This window comes from Psilocybe cubensis, chromosome 10, assembly GCF_017499595.1.
Source record: "Psilocybe cubensis strain MGC-MH-2018 chromosome 10, whole genome shotgun sequence".
Classification (NCBI taxonomy): Eukaryota; Fungi; Basidiomycota; class Agaricomycetes; order Agaricales; family Agrocybaceae; genus Psilocybe; species Psilocybe cubensis.
Genome location: NC_063008.1, coordinates 2,660,232 through 2,675,249, shown reverse-complemented (window position 1 = coordinate 2,675,249; position 15,018 = coordinate 2,660,232). Strand labels below are relative to the sequence as shown.

Here is a 15,018-nt window from a genome sequence, read left to right as displayed (position 1 = left end):
GATCTCCTCATTTACGCAAGAAAAAAACATTCAATTCAGTACAACTTCTCTGTATGCCAAATAACTGTAGCAATTATTACCGTTTAACATTGTGAATGCCCTATTAGTAAGATTTTTTTTCCAGGGCTTTCTGGACAAGGCCCCCTTGTGACAGCGCTAAGTCCCCCATCCCTGCCATTGTTGGTTCATACATGCCTTACAAATGCTGATCTCAGTGTGTTACTTAACGAGGCAGGTTTCTCACGACACTCATGCCATTTCATGCAGGAACCTTTTTGTGAGGCCGTACAAACGATTGATAAACCTGAAGGGTTGAAGCTCATTTGTTCGCTTAATCGATTCATACGCCCATCATAAATCTATTGTGGAAATGTTCTCTCCACGGCGCTTCTTCAACTGATCCATATACGTCGGAAGACTGTCAAAAATAAAGTGGTTTATTTTCACTCATATATCGAGATACTTTTATTGGACAGCCGTACCGGCAACTGACGTTGGGAATTTACAAGCGATGCGCTGCTTCTGTCGCTTGGGAACTTGATCAAGAAACAAGGAAACCAATGGGAAAGCCGATATAGTAACAAAATAACTTTGGACACCGGAATGCTATGCAAAACACACAATGTTGGACATGTATTTGGGAGTAACATTCAGATACCAATCTATGCATACAAATCAAGCAGGTTTCCTTGAGGACGATATCGAAAAACATAGAAAATAGGACCAATGCACTTGATTCATGATTCAACATTTTCTGTTAAGAATAGCAACCATCATGAACCCAACAGATTGCACCAAAGTCTAAGAAATGGAAAGAGCTAAAGTTGGCTGATAGGTGGGAATATCGAGGCGGTGTAAATCTTGCTGATATGACAAATAAAAGGATTCGAACATATATAAAGCACAATAATCTCCAGTTAACGAATCGCAACCTTGCTCCTAATACCCCCATGGCGCGCGCATTCTCTATCCCTGGAGTCTCCCTCCTTGCCTGTGCATTTCTACTCAGTTTATTGGTGTCTATCTCATTACCATTCCTACCACCAATTGATGTTGTCCGGACAAATTTCCAGGGCCAGGTGAATCAAGGCAATGTATTTCTACATCAAGTTAGGGTGAGATTTAATATATCAATTGTATATTGTTCAAATTAATAATTGGCGTCCACCAGTTGGGTATTTGGTGAGCTTTATTGTATAAGGCAAAGAGGTATACCAATTGCTGACATGTTTTTCAGGGCACCATGCGCCTATGCTGTAGATGGAACGAAAATCTGCGGTCACGAAGGTAAAACCTAGTTTTTTGGCATTCCGCTCCTGTCGAATATTATTTTTTTTTTGGCGAAATAGGTCATGGTTATAAGGTTACTATTTTTAAAGCCAATGACCTGTCTAAGTTTGCCATAATCAAACCTGCGTGGACTCGTGGCTTGGCAGTACATCCAGTCGGTACGCTATGCCTCTGCCTTGCTATTATAAATGAATATGACTAAAATTTTATATGCAGCTGCGGGAGCCATTTTAATTGCGTTGCTACTATCTTTTTCCAACAATATGACGATGACATTCTGGGCACTGTTGACATCCTTCTTAGCCGCCCTTCTTACTCTGATAGCATTCGCCATTGATATCGCGCTTTTTGCTCTAGTTCGGAGTGCCTTAAACGACCTCAATATTGGAGCTAATACTCACACATCATCTGGTTCGTCATTTCTACAATGTTTTAATTTTAATTTCCCTTTTCCGTCCTAATAGAAACACGGTACAATAAACTGATGACCTCTACTTTTCAGCCTTTTGGATGACATTTGTCAGCCTCATATTGCTCATCGCATCTGGTTATCTTATAATCGTTGCCCGTCGGAGAGAGTCAGGTGCTAGTAGCTCGTACCCAATGTCGAAGGCCACAGGAGGATTCTTCTCTAGATTGCGCCAGAACTAATCCAGCTATGCACACCTCCCGTTTTCGTGATTTAAAATTGTATTGAGTAGTATTTGATTTAACGCAAAAGTTTAGCCGACTCTGAATTTTTTTGCATTTCATCGACAATGTAGATTTGACTTCTCAACAATCCTACCGATTCAGTCATCTTCAGTTCATTAATCGGAGACAATACAAAGTTTCTTCTGTAAATTAATGACAAAAATCTGAAATAATATACAGGTGTCATACACGAATAAAACACCATGACTATACTCACTAAACACTATCTGACGAAAAATCTAGGAGAAAATAGGAGACATTCAGGCACATGAGGGTGAGAATATTCAAAAAATGAGGTCATTGTAAAAATGTTGATGTGCTGCATGGCAGTTAGCCTGGATCCGGACATATTAAAAGGTGGTTAGCTCAAAAGCTCGTCAGTTACCTTCCAATACCCCTCTTTCTTCGATACCACGATGTCGCGCATATTCTGCATCCCAGGCATCCTTTTCCTTGCCATTTCCCTCATCCTTAGTTTCTTGGTATCGGTATCACTGCCGTTCCTTCCAGCAATTGACATAGTCCGGACCAACTTTCAAGGGGAGGCTCGTCAAGGCGGCGTAGACTTGAGGCAAATTAGAGTGAGATTGACCATTCGTATTGCGCATAGGTAACTTACAACTTACATGTGTACTCTAGCTTGGTATCTGGTGAGCTTCTCGGATTGGAACGAGGCGTAGACGCTGTGGCTGATATGCGTTGTAGGGCACCTTGTTATTATGACACACAGGGCAGCCGAACTTGCTTCAAAACTGGTACGATATTGTTGCTTCTTTGATTTAACTTTCGATGACCTTTAGGCTGGTTCTATCCGAAATAGGTCACGCTTATAGCATTCAAATTCCCAGAGTCGATGATCGTTCTAGAGTTGCCACTGTTAAGGCGTCGTGGACCCGGGGACTGGCAGTACATCCTGTTGGTATGGCTGCAGTTCTGAACTTTTGTATATTATTTTAACTGACAAAATATGTTGTAGGGAAGGGGGCGAGTTCGAGAGAGGACAAAGTAGCCTGAGTACGGACAGAGTTTTGTAGATATTTATGTGTTTAGCACGGAAAGAGATGGGAAAAAAATAGGAAATATGATTCGATACGTCCTTCGGTGTGTAACGACGTCTCCGGTAAGGTGCTAACTACTGACTACGCGTCTATGCTGTGGCCATATGGCGTCGACGATGCCAAGTGAGTGTGTCCGCAAGCGTCATGTGACGTGTTTGTTGTGAGTCGCGTCGCGCGCACGCGTATCCAAATCCCTACATCTCCCCCCCACTTTAAATTTCAGGCTCCTGGCTGAAATTTCGGTTTCGGTTTCGAGTCTACATCCTGCGGCCCACTCCCTAGTGCTATTCGTGATATGGATCCATCCAGTCACGACCTGATATGTGGCCTGCTCAAGACCCAGTCTCAAGTGGCCTCTATCACCTCCTTTCCTCTCTATTCGGTCAGTCCTCCTCCCCTCGCCATTCATTCTTCCTTCTAACTCTCTAACTAGCTCTCTCCATTGTCTATATGCCCTCGCTCGTCGTCTCTCGTCTCCGATCTCACTCAATATCTTTTCTCTTCCAAATTTCTCTTTCCCTCCTCCCCCCTCTTTCACACCTCCTCCCCCCTCTTTTGCACCATCGCCCGCTCGCTATTCCTCGTCGCCGTCGAACTCCTCGCTGTTTAGGACCTCCGTGACCTCGATGACCTGTCGATTCCGCGGATAATAGGGAATTAAACGAAATGCTGCGTATTTCAGCTTTGATTCAGCTCCATCGAGTTCTGCCAGACGGTATGAACCTCCTTCGGAGCGGCGTACGACGACAAGTGGTCCCATGTATCTCGGCTTGCCCTTCCTTCCCACTTCAGCCTCGACCTTCTTGTTCAAGACGAGCACTAGTTCTCCGGGTTGAAAATTATAATCAATGATCTTATGTTTGTTTTTCTCTTCAAATTCGGCAATGGACTGATATCTTCGCTTTAGAACACGTTCGTGGACCAGGGCTAGGTCGTCGTCGCGTCGCTCAAGTTGTCTTGCGCGCATACCGAGGAGTTCAGCGGTTGAAAGCGAACGGTCGATGTCCGGGAGTAGGAATGTTGCGTGAGTGAGGTCAAATGGTAGGAGCGGCTCGATTCCGTGCACAACATAGAATGGTGAGTACCCGATTGATTTCCTGATTGTAATTCGCTCAGCCCAGTACATGAATGCTACCCTCTCGTCCCACTTTTTCAAGGACCCGTCACCCGACTTGATCAGCGCTGTACGAATTGGGGTGTGCGTTGTTTCGACGACACCGTTCGCTCTCGAATTATAGCCAGAAATTCGAATATGGCTCACGTTGTATCGCTCGGCCAGCCATTCTAGTGCCGCCACGAATGGAGGTCCGTTATCCGTTATCATCTCAAATACTACTCCCCACCTCAACATCAACTTCATTAGAATGAAATTGCCTATCACCGCCGCCGTCTCCGTCTTCAACTTATCCCATTCTGGCCATGTCGACATCCCACATCTTGCTTGGACAATATATTTGTACCCGTTTGAGGGTGGCATGTGCATTGTGTCGATATGGCATCTGCAGAACAGCCTTTCGGGTATCATTACGGTAGGTGGGATTACAACTTTCTCGAGCGACATCAATTGACATTGGTGACAGGTGTCGATGAACCATCGAATATCCTTATCAATTTTTGGCCACCAGTAGCGATCGGCAACGTTATGGCGAGTCGCAAAGTACCCTCGATGACCTAACATGTCATGTCCTTCGACTAGAACCTCAAGCCGGTCTTCTCCAAATAGCACGAGCTTGTGACGTATGCCGCTATCTCGACGCCATAATCTGTTCGCCTGGACAAAGAACCGACTGGCCTTCTTCACAAATCTCTTCAGTGCAACCCTATCGAGATTTGGTGGTGGTTTCAGTGTCTCCAGGTAAGTCTTGATTTGCATGAGCTCGTCGTCGAGTTGTCTGACTTCCTCTGTGTCTGGTAACCCTCCCTTTTCTGTCGCTTCCGCCATCTTTCTCTTGAATGCTGCTACCACTGCCTCCTCCACACTCATCACTTCTCCCTCTTTCGCTCCCTCGCTAATTTTAACCCCTGGTTCCTTCACCTTCACATCCATTCCTACTGCACCCTTCCCCTCGCTTCTCTTGTTCTTCCCTTTTAAACCTCGCTTTCCTATCCTCGGCCATTGATCTCCCTTCTTCCATCCCATTCCTGCCACTATCCACACCCCACATTGATACAACTCCTCCACCCACTGTTCTGCATCCTCCTCTGTCTCGTCCTCCTCGCCTTCAACCTTCCGCCTCCGTGACAACCCATCTGGACCCTTGAAGTTCTTCCCAGGGACGTGGACCAGCTTGAAATCGAACATCAGAATGGCAGCAATCCATCGGTTCATAGCTGCGTTTGGATGCGTATCAGGGTTATTGATCATACCCTTGATATATTTTGCGTCCACTTCGATGGTAAGATTTTGCACCCCAACAATCCAAATTTTGACTGAATGAATTGCTCGAAACAGGCCGTATAATTCCAGCTTTGCCTGCGAGTAGCGAGCTTCTCGTGGGTTCCATGGTATAGAACCGAACCGTGCAATTATACGTGCGCCGTTTGCATCCAACTGCATGAGAATGAAACCAACTGCAATGTTTGAGGAGTCAACTTGAAGAATGACCGTAAAGCCACTCTTGTAATCGATGGGGCGGATTGCTGGGCATGTCGTGACCGCAGTCTTCAGTGAATTCATTGCGTTTTGATGTTCCTTGTCCCATTTAAACTGAACTTGCTTCTTCGTTAGGTTGACCAATGGGATTGCAATCGCCGCAAAGTCCTTCACCCACTTCCTCACCACACCCGCCACTCCTAGAAAGCTTCGCACGTCGGTCGCGTTTTCGCATGGTGGCCAGTTCTCAATTTTTATCACGCTCGACTTATCCGGTTTACGCCCTTCGTATGTCGATATCTGTCCCACTATCTTTGCTTCCGGCTGACACAAAATCAGTTTCTTCGCAGATGCTGTGGCGCCAGCGTGTGCTAGTCTGTGAAGAACTCGATTCACGTCCATCAGGTGCTCCCACACAAACCTCCTCACTCCCGGATTCTCCTCCATCACCTCATAACCTCCGCCCGCCAACTCATACCTCGTCATTGGACCCAGGACCGCTATGTCATCGGAAAAATTCGGTGCAACTTCTGTTTCGTGTTGTAGGATGAATGCTACATCACGATGGAAGATTTGCAGCGAGTTTGTCCAACCTTGAGGCAACACAGTAAGCTGGTATGTTCCCGTTGGTGTTTCAAAGGCTGTTAACTCTCTCGACCGTTTGTCCAGCGTGTGGTGATCGTAACCCACGAAAAGGTCAATTGTTGTATAGATCGAGCGGCCGGCGCATTGCTCAGCATACAAATCAATCAATGGTGGTTGCGCAGAGTCTTTGATAGTGACTTCATTAAGCGGGACAAGGTTGTGCACAATGCGTAAGTCTTTTGATCCTTTCTTCTCGAACGTGATTGTTGCATGCCGATATGCACTTGTCGTAGGTTCTATGACACCAGCTTTTAACTTTTCGTCGATGAGCTTGTTGAACCGCTCTCGCAATGCTGGTGGAACTGGAAACGAGCGCTTTACCCAAGGTTCATGTTCGACGACCGGTATGACGACATCCGAGAAGTAGTCACTTCGAAATCTTCCTTTCTCAGCTTCCACCCATGCCAAACCTTTCTCGTTTGCTCGTAACACCGCCGCCACCACTTTCTTCTCTTCCTCCCACAAAAAATCATTCTCCTCCACTCCAAGCATCTTCCACCTCTCTTCTGTCAACCTTTCTCCTGGCTTAAATGGCCCTGGCGTCATTGGTATTGTCGGTAACGTCAACAGCGGGTCCTCTGGAAAGCGACGTTGAACATTCGCATATTCTGGCATTGTTGTTGCAACCGGGTGAGTTTTCTTTGCTGCTGGCTTATACAACAATGTGTGCTGAACTTGATCATAGGTGAATGTTGATCCTAGAAGCTCATTTGCGAGTTTTGTACGAGCTTGACTGTGCGCCATCATTACCACCTCCTCCACACTCAATTCCACCACCTCCTCTCTTGGTTGCTCTGCTCTTGCCTCCCTGTACATCAACACCTTCTTCACAACCTTCCTCGCTCGCTCTCTTGTTGGTATAACCTTTGCTTGACGTTGGTCTTTAGGATCGTGCACAATCACATCTACCCGCCCATCGTTATGCTCAACCTTCCCTAGCCTCACGTACTTTTGCCACGGTCGTCCCAACAGCAACTCGAATGGGGCATCGAGAGGTGCGATGAAAGCGTGTACCATTGATGCAATGCCTCCGACCTCAATCTCCATAAACTCGGCACATCCTCCCATCTCCTCCTTTTCGCCGGTCGCTGTTTCCATTGTCATTTGTTGCTCTTTGTTGACGCTGTGCCCTGTTCTCTCCCACAAGTCTTTCCTTATCACCACAATCTCTGACCCTTCATCTAACAACCCGACCGATGCAACCGTCCCGCATACAACGACATCAATTTCCCGAAGTGGTGTACAGTATTCGAGTGTTGGCATCTTGAAGGTAGCCGCTCCTGTTGTTGCTGTCGTTGCTGACTTCTTTTCTGTATCCAATAGTGAGGTTTTGGGGAATGCCTCGTTAGGTACTCGCACAACCTTGAGTTTCTCAACCATTGTTTTTCGTACGTCCCCGCTGAGTGCGTAAATATCGCCGACCGTAACCTCAGGTATAATAGTTTTGAAGATTTTCTCTGCCATCTTCAAAGCCGCTTTTGGATCAGATATGCTGGACTCGTATGTGTATGCTTTCTCGTGTCCTCCTCGCTGAATGGCATTGGGATCGAAACGGATGTGTTTGATGTCAGTGTGGTGTCCTTCTCCCTCCTCCGCCCTTGCCTTTCCTTTTCTCTCCTTCATCTCTCTCTCTATCCTCTTTTCCTGCTCCTTCCTCCCGCTCTCCTCATCATCATCACCCGTCTTCTTCCCGCTTCGTGTCTGCAGCAATGCCTCCGCTGTGGCCACCTCTTGCCATGCCATCCACTCCACTTTGCCCTCGCTTTCGTACCCGTTCTCCCATGGGATCTCCTTCCACTCGTTTCGCACTTCCTCCACTGTTTTCTTCCGCCCGCTACTTGCTTCCACTTTCACTTGTTCTCCATTGCGCCCTGTGGTGTATGTCTTAGCGTTTCTGGTAGTCTGCGTATAATAACCGCTTGTTGCAACATTGACATGTGGTGGTTGATCCCTCTGCCACCCTTCTTGACCTGGGGTTGGAACTGCTGACCCGAACCGCTTATCAACAGCGTCCTTCAAACTCTGCCCATATTCAAAACGGATAGGCTCTCCGTTTGCATATGTCAATCGAGCTGGAGTTCCAAACCACATGATGCGGCCAACTTTAACGTATTCGGCTGCGGCTACACAGTCACGTATGCGATGTTGTCCTTTTTTGCAGAAATAGCAGCTGTTTGAACTTGGGCCTGACATACCCGCCTGGGCGTATTGTATTGGTGGTGGGATTTGCATTTGCGGAGCGGCGAATGTTTGTGCCTGCGTATGATAAGCCTGAGTTTGATACGTTGGTGCAAATTGTGGCTGATAGGGTGCGTGTACTGCCATGTTTGTTGCTGCCGCCTGCTGAGTTGTTGCCAGTAGTGTTGGTATCCAGATATGCGCGTTTGGGTCCATAGCACAGAGTTGACCGTAGGTTGCAGCATAATTTGCGTCGCCAACTTTCAATCCTGCTAGCTTGCGTGTCAAGTCACCAATATCCTCTTCTCGAGTCTTCTTCTTTGGTTCGCCAAATGAGACTCGTCGAGTTCGCACCACATCCTCCTCCTCTTTCACCTTTGCAATCTCCTCTTCCTTCCGCCTCTCTGATCTTGCCCTCAACTCCGCCAGCTCTCTATCCTTCTCCCTCTCCCTCTCCCTCTCTTTTTCTCTCTTTTTCTTCTTCTTCTCCTTTGCATCCCGTCGCTTCTCCTTTCTCCTCCTCTTCCTCCTCTCGTCCTCACTATCTGACGATTCAGTGTATGATTCTGATGTGTCCGATGACACAGACTCGGTTTCTGACTCGGTTTCTGAATCCAATGATGAATCCGATGAGCTGCTCTCATGTTTCTTCTTCCGCCGCTTTTCCTTCTTCTTCAGCTTCTTCTGTGCCCTCCTCAACTTCTCCTCTCGCTCAGCTCTCTTCCCTTTCCCTACATCCTCGTCTAATAACAGCCTCGCCGTTTTCAACACATCCTCCACCGCTGGAGCTGCCATCCTTCCCGTCAACCCTATTTTCTTCCCCCCCATCTGCACTTCCACCCGGTCTTGAAGGCGAGGCGGTAAGCCCATCCAGAAGTACTCGTTCAATTCGTCTTCAGTGATCTCGCCTTGTTTGACTAGCCAGAGACCAATTGGTTCAAAGTTTTTATTGTACTCGGTGAGCTCGACACTGGTCCTGATGCCACTGCCCTTTGTCGCTTTGGCAATCACTCTCGTCAAGTCGTCCACCGTGTAACTCCCACCCTTTGTCATCCACGGATATTCCTCCTTTAACTTCTCCTTCATTGCCTTGAAGCTCCGTGGTCGGTCCAATCGGTAACCCTTGAAAGTTTTCCAGAACTTCACATCTGACTCTTTCCTCAAATAGTCCACCACTGCCTCTGCCATCATCTCGTCATTTAACCCCGCCGTCTTTGCTAACCTTTCGAACTTCCCCAGAAAGTCCTCCAGCTCATCTACATCTCCTGACCAGCTAGGTGCTTTACTCGAGCCCGGCGCTGGCATCTCCTTCAAAAAGGTTGTCGTCGATCCTCCTGGTTGAACCATGTTGTTATTTGTCTTTGGTGCGTCCTTCTCTTCTTTCGATTCTTCTTTCTTCAATTCTCCTGATTGGGATTCGGGTATAGGGACTTGTAACGACTTTGGTTCTTCTTTGTTGGATGTCTGGCTGTCTTGTTTAGCTGGAGCTGGTACGTCGGTTGCTTTGAACTCGTCTTGCTGTTGCTGATCTTCTTCGTCTTGCTTCGTTTCTTCTCCTACTTGCTGTTCCTTGTTAACGTCTTCTTTGTCTTCTTCTCCTGATTCTGACCTTGCCTCCGGCGACTCAGATCTGATAGATCTTGGTGGTGGATCTGATTCCTCGTTGAAATCGAGTTCTGGTAAGAAATCGCCGTCCGATGTTTGCCACTCTTTGGCGCTATCAAATTCGTCTTCACGAGGTTCGTCAACCGGCTCTTCAATCGACGCTAGTCGTGGTACACTTGGTGGTGTTGCAACAGACCACGCTCCTGGGAATGTACCTTGTGGAAATGAGAACCGATTGAATAACGGTGGTGGTGCGTGTCGAAACGAAAATTGGGTTGGCGTAGGTGTGATAGGGTCAGTATTTGGTGCGTTGACAGTGAGCTCGTTAGCGTCCTGTGGACTAACAGACGCAGATCGCTCCCTATAACTGACAGGTGCAATGTTGCGGCGATTTCGAGGTGCTTCCGAGGTGGGTAATAACGAGTTAGAACTGCTGGCTTTCGACGATGGTTTGTACTCAGATTCGTCGTCCTTTTTCTTCCCTTTCCTTGGAGCTAACTTGGGTATCACTTTCCCAGAAGAAGATCGAATTCCCGAGCCCTTCTTGAGAAAGGAGCCTCGAACCGGTTGGGATGTCGAACTTCCGCTGTTTGAGGCAATATTGACAGTTCCTCAGTGACACGGGGTTTAACGGACAAGGGGGCGGGCAAAACCGGTTTTACTGGTTTTGTCCCCTCGCGGTGGGCTCCAGATGTAGGGAAGGGGGCGAGTTCGAGAGAGGACAAAGTAGCCTGAGTACGGACAGAGTTTTGTAGATATTTATGTGTTTAGCACGGAAAGAGATGGGAAAAAAATAGGAAATATGATTCGATACGTCCTTCGGTGTGTAACGACGTCTCCGGTAAGGTGCTAACTACTGACTACGCGTCTATGCTGTGGCCATATGGCGTCGACGATGCCAAGTGAGTGTGTCCGCAAGCGTCATGTGACGTGTTTGTTGTGAGTCGCGTCGCGCGCACGCGTATCCAAATCCCTACAATGTAGCTACCGCGGCCATCTTTGTCGCGCTTCTCCTATCATTCTCCACTCATACAACAGTAACTCTGCTCGCGTCGTTAATGTCCTTCTTAGCGGCGCTTCTGACGCTGATAGCATTCGCTATTGATATCGCGCTTTATGCCCTCGTTCGCCACGCGATGAATGGCCTTGGAATTGGAGCGAACACTAACACTGCACCAGGTTCGTCATTTGCTCCAAATTTCCCACCGTAAACGATCTAACAGATTTATCAGGCTTCTGGATGACATTTGTCACCCTCATACTCCTTGTCCTCGCTGGGTTTACTGTCTGCTTTGGCCGCCGCCGTGACCGCATGTCGGGTGCTACTAGTTCGTACCCCATGTCAAAGCCCACCGGTGGTTTCTTGTCTAGGTTCCGTAAGAACTAAAACAACACAATTGGACCAACACACGAACCATGCGTCTTACGCCGTCACCTACACTACAACCAATGCCTTCTACGACACTGACGACCCAGATATCTGAACTTGCAATGCTTTTGATTTTTTGGATTTTTTTTCTCTGGACGCGGACTGCGGAACGCTTTATGTGGACTTTAACTAGATATAACATGACTCTAAACATGGTTGCCTCGTGGTCCCAGAACTGCCCTTATTTTACTTACATCCAATCAGTAAATGCAAGTGCAACTTTTCTGCCAAGCAAGCTTTAAGATTTATTTCGCCCAGGAGTTCATGACCAGTCGTTATTAGCCCTCGACATACGTGCCGGACTATGTTTGCCCAATGGCTGCTGGCATATTCCATCTAAGCACTGTTTATTTATAGATTGCCTTATTTTATCGCAAGCTGGCGGATGCTACTGGCCCAAAGATCTTTTCCGGGTGGTGTTTTTCGAGCTTACTCACTTGATTCCTGCTTTCCATGGCCTTGAAATGCGTGCATATCGGTCCACAGGGTGATGAAAACATGAGGCAGCGTAGTCGTACCTATTCAGGACTGGCAGTGCACCGAAAGCACAGCTAGAATGTCTTCACAGCTCATAAAGTGAGCGTGAAGGCTACTACCCTTAACCACAACCTAATCAGTTTAACATCTTCATCTATCTATCAATACAAGACTAGAGTAATGATAACGGATATAATGTACCGCTCGATATGCTCATTCCATAATCGTCTGTCGTCTAATTCAGCTTCAAACAGCGTTCCGGCAGCCAACGACAATAGCACAACATATGCGGACACTGTAGGAGCAATTCAGGGAAGTGGTGTGCCGACTTTTCCAACTGTTCCAGCAATACCCACACCAGTCTATACTCGGGCGTCAACGAATCCCCGCAACCTGGTGGATCTCCTGCACCAACAAAGCGCTCGAAGCAGGAGCAGTGCAAGTTTCTCTCACACTGTACAACCGCATCTAGAAGCAAGGGACATTGAAACTCTCGAGGGGGAACCGGAATTGCCGTCTTACAGTCGAATAAGCCCAAATCACCAGCCTCCCCCATACGCCGAAGCGCGCGCGCCTACGACTGTGGAACACAGATCGTACTGGCGGTCTCTCGCAAAGCTTCGTGAATTATTTCGTACGTTTATTTGCATACGTACGCTGGAGCTGAGCCGAATCCTCCCCGCAGGCAGGCGCACATTGTCGCTCCTGAAGAGCTCCTCGGACAGTCGGCGGTTGCCAGTGGTGCGGCAACATGCAGAGCAGGCCCATTTGCGTCGATCAGACTGGATCGCACGCGGCTCGAGTCCTACCTTGTTGAAGGTTCTGATTGGCCTCGCACTTGTCGTAACACTGGCAATTGGACTGGTGAAAGTCGTAGGCCTGATGCATAAATAATGATACCAGGGAGGAAGTCAGGAAACGGACCTGTCATTGCAGTTCGATACCCGATACATATAAGTTATCCCAGCATTCTGTAGTTAGAATTGTCGTTCATCGTGTTTTCGAGCATTTAGTCGCGCTTTCGAGATCCTAGCAATCGTAGTATAATTGATAATTATTTACATTTTGTATATCAGTGAGTAAACCAGAAGGTTTGAGCTTGGCGAGGTTCTCATCGCTGCCATCGATGTCAAAGAGCCACAACCCACGCCACACGTGAAGGGTCCTCGAGCAAACAAGATAAGTATCACGCATTCCGGAAGATATGAATTTCTTCAACAACGGCTGGAATATCACAAACAGGCAACATTAGACAGTGCACGATACCGGGAGGCAGTGAGTGATGACAGAATACTTTTTGATCGATAAGTGTTCCGTTCAAGCAAGATATTCCAGCCATAGAAAGAGAGCAGAAAATCCCAGTTGGTACCTTTGAGGGGGACCTTGGTGAAAACTTGATGTAACCTAGCAGACCAAGCTTCCCCCCGTTCAATAGGGTTACAGCCTGAACATCACCAAAGCGGATTTTCCTCGGAGTGAACTCATCGCGCTCGCTTGGAGGAGCTTTGGTCGAAAATCGTCAATACAGACCTCCTCCACTTTTTTCGGACGACAGTAATCACTGCTACACAAAAAGAGATTGTTTGTGAGCGGCTTTTAAGCGGCAAATTCCCTCGCAGAACGCCTTGGCTCCATGGCATACTTTACCTTTGGCCCATAGATACGAAGTTGTCCACAGGGCAATGGTAAAAGATGAGCAGAGGTCGGCAAGGCCACCTCGGCCGCCGGTCATCTCTGAGAAGCGACCGCAACGGTAAATCCTCGTTATAGCAAGAAGATCCCGAACAACTGTTAAAGCCTGCGAGTACTCTGTGTTGACTGAATAAGTGAAGTATACCAGCTGCGGGTGGCGCCAGAACATCCAGGAGGAGATAGCAATAGCATGACATCACCCCAATGACCGCGTCAATCTTACGAAAAGACAACCTGGGAGAAACATCCAGGGGAACGGTTAGCCATAAACGGAATGTTGAAGACAGAAAGCGCGTCGAGCACCCGCCCGTGCACGCGTCTAGATTTTCGTGATCATTCGCGCCATTCCGATTAAAATTCGCATTCGGCGTCGTCGGTATCGCATTGTCATTGGTTCGGCAACACATCTCCTGGGTTAATAATAGGGACCAGAAGATTTAAAGGTAATGGAGCCAACCGGAATCCTTCCAGAGGTCCTACTGTTACATGTGGGTGTGCTTCAGAGGCATATTTGCCAGCGCGCGAGCCTCGAGAAGATCTGGCAGCTCCATGGAGGTCCAGTAGGACTGGACCGAGAACTAGAAGGTCTAGCTAGAGAGAAATGAAGCCTCGACTCGGTATCGTATTTCCAGTGAAGTCGTCCCCTGATGTAACACGATCATCGCCACCAAGAAACGCGTATCACCAGGCCAGTGTAGAGAGGGGATTGTTTGACGATCTTCCTTGTGGGATTGTGGGTTGTGCCTACAACATGGTGGAATGGGAAAGAAAGACATTCAAGAAAAGCAGCGGCTCATGCAGAGAAATTGGAGGTCCGACCTTGAAGCGCGCCAGATGTCCGAATCTCGTCGATATCTGAGTACATCCCGACATCTGTTCGACGGTCTACATACTGCTTGAGACCGCCCAGGTCCTCTTCTACCAAGACACCACGGCGATCATAAAATCTTACATATTCATAGCAACCCGCCACACTAATTTGCCCAACCAACCGCGTTCGACATCCAGCACCCACCTTCAAGTTCGTCATCAAGAAAACATGCGGGATCACGCAGAATACGGAAAGGCGAATTGTGTGGTGCCATTCCAACAGTGAGTTTAGGACAGTTATTATTGCCAGCATGGTTTGAAACAGCTGATTGAAGTAGCGTTGACACATTGTTCTGTCATGACTCGTGTGTTTTCGGAAGCGACGATATGGGAATGGAGAATAAATTGAATCCTCCCGCGGTCCAACGGCGAGTCTTACTGTGTTTTGCTGAGTACAGTCCGACAGAACTAACAGTTTAACGAGGTGTTTCGTTATCTCAGTTGTTGCGTACCGCTTTCGGAACTGCCAAAAGTCTGGATGTCAGTTC

At 47.7% G+C, this 15,018-nt stretch overlaps 1 protein-coding gene across 1 annotated transcript; it reads right to left on the bottom strand.

The window, feature by feature from the left end:
• Positions 1-12,507: 12,507 nt before the first annotated feature.
• On the bottom strand, positions 12,508-13,829 carry JR316_0011078 (uncharacterized protein; the record flags this gene model as incomplete). Its single annotated transcript, XM_047896741.1, has 5 exons — positions 12,508-12,847; positions 12,893-12,939; positions 13,031-13,192; positions 13,338-13,471; positions 13,616-13,829. 5 exons carry the CDS (start codon positions 13,827-13,829, stop codon positions 12,508-12,510), a joined length of 897 nt encoding a protein of 298 aa, XP_047744786.1.
• Positions 13,830-15,018: the final 1,189 nt, after the last annotated feature.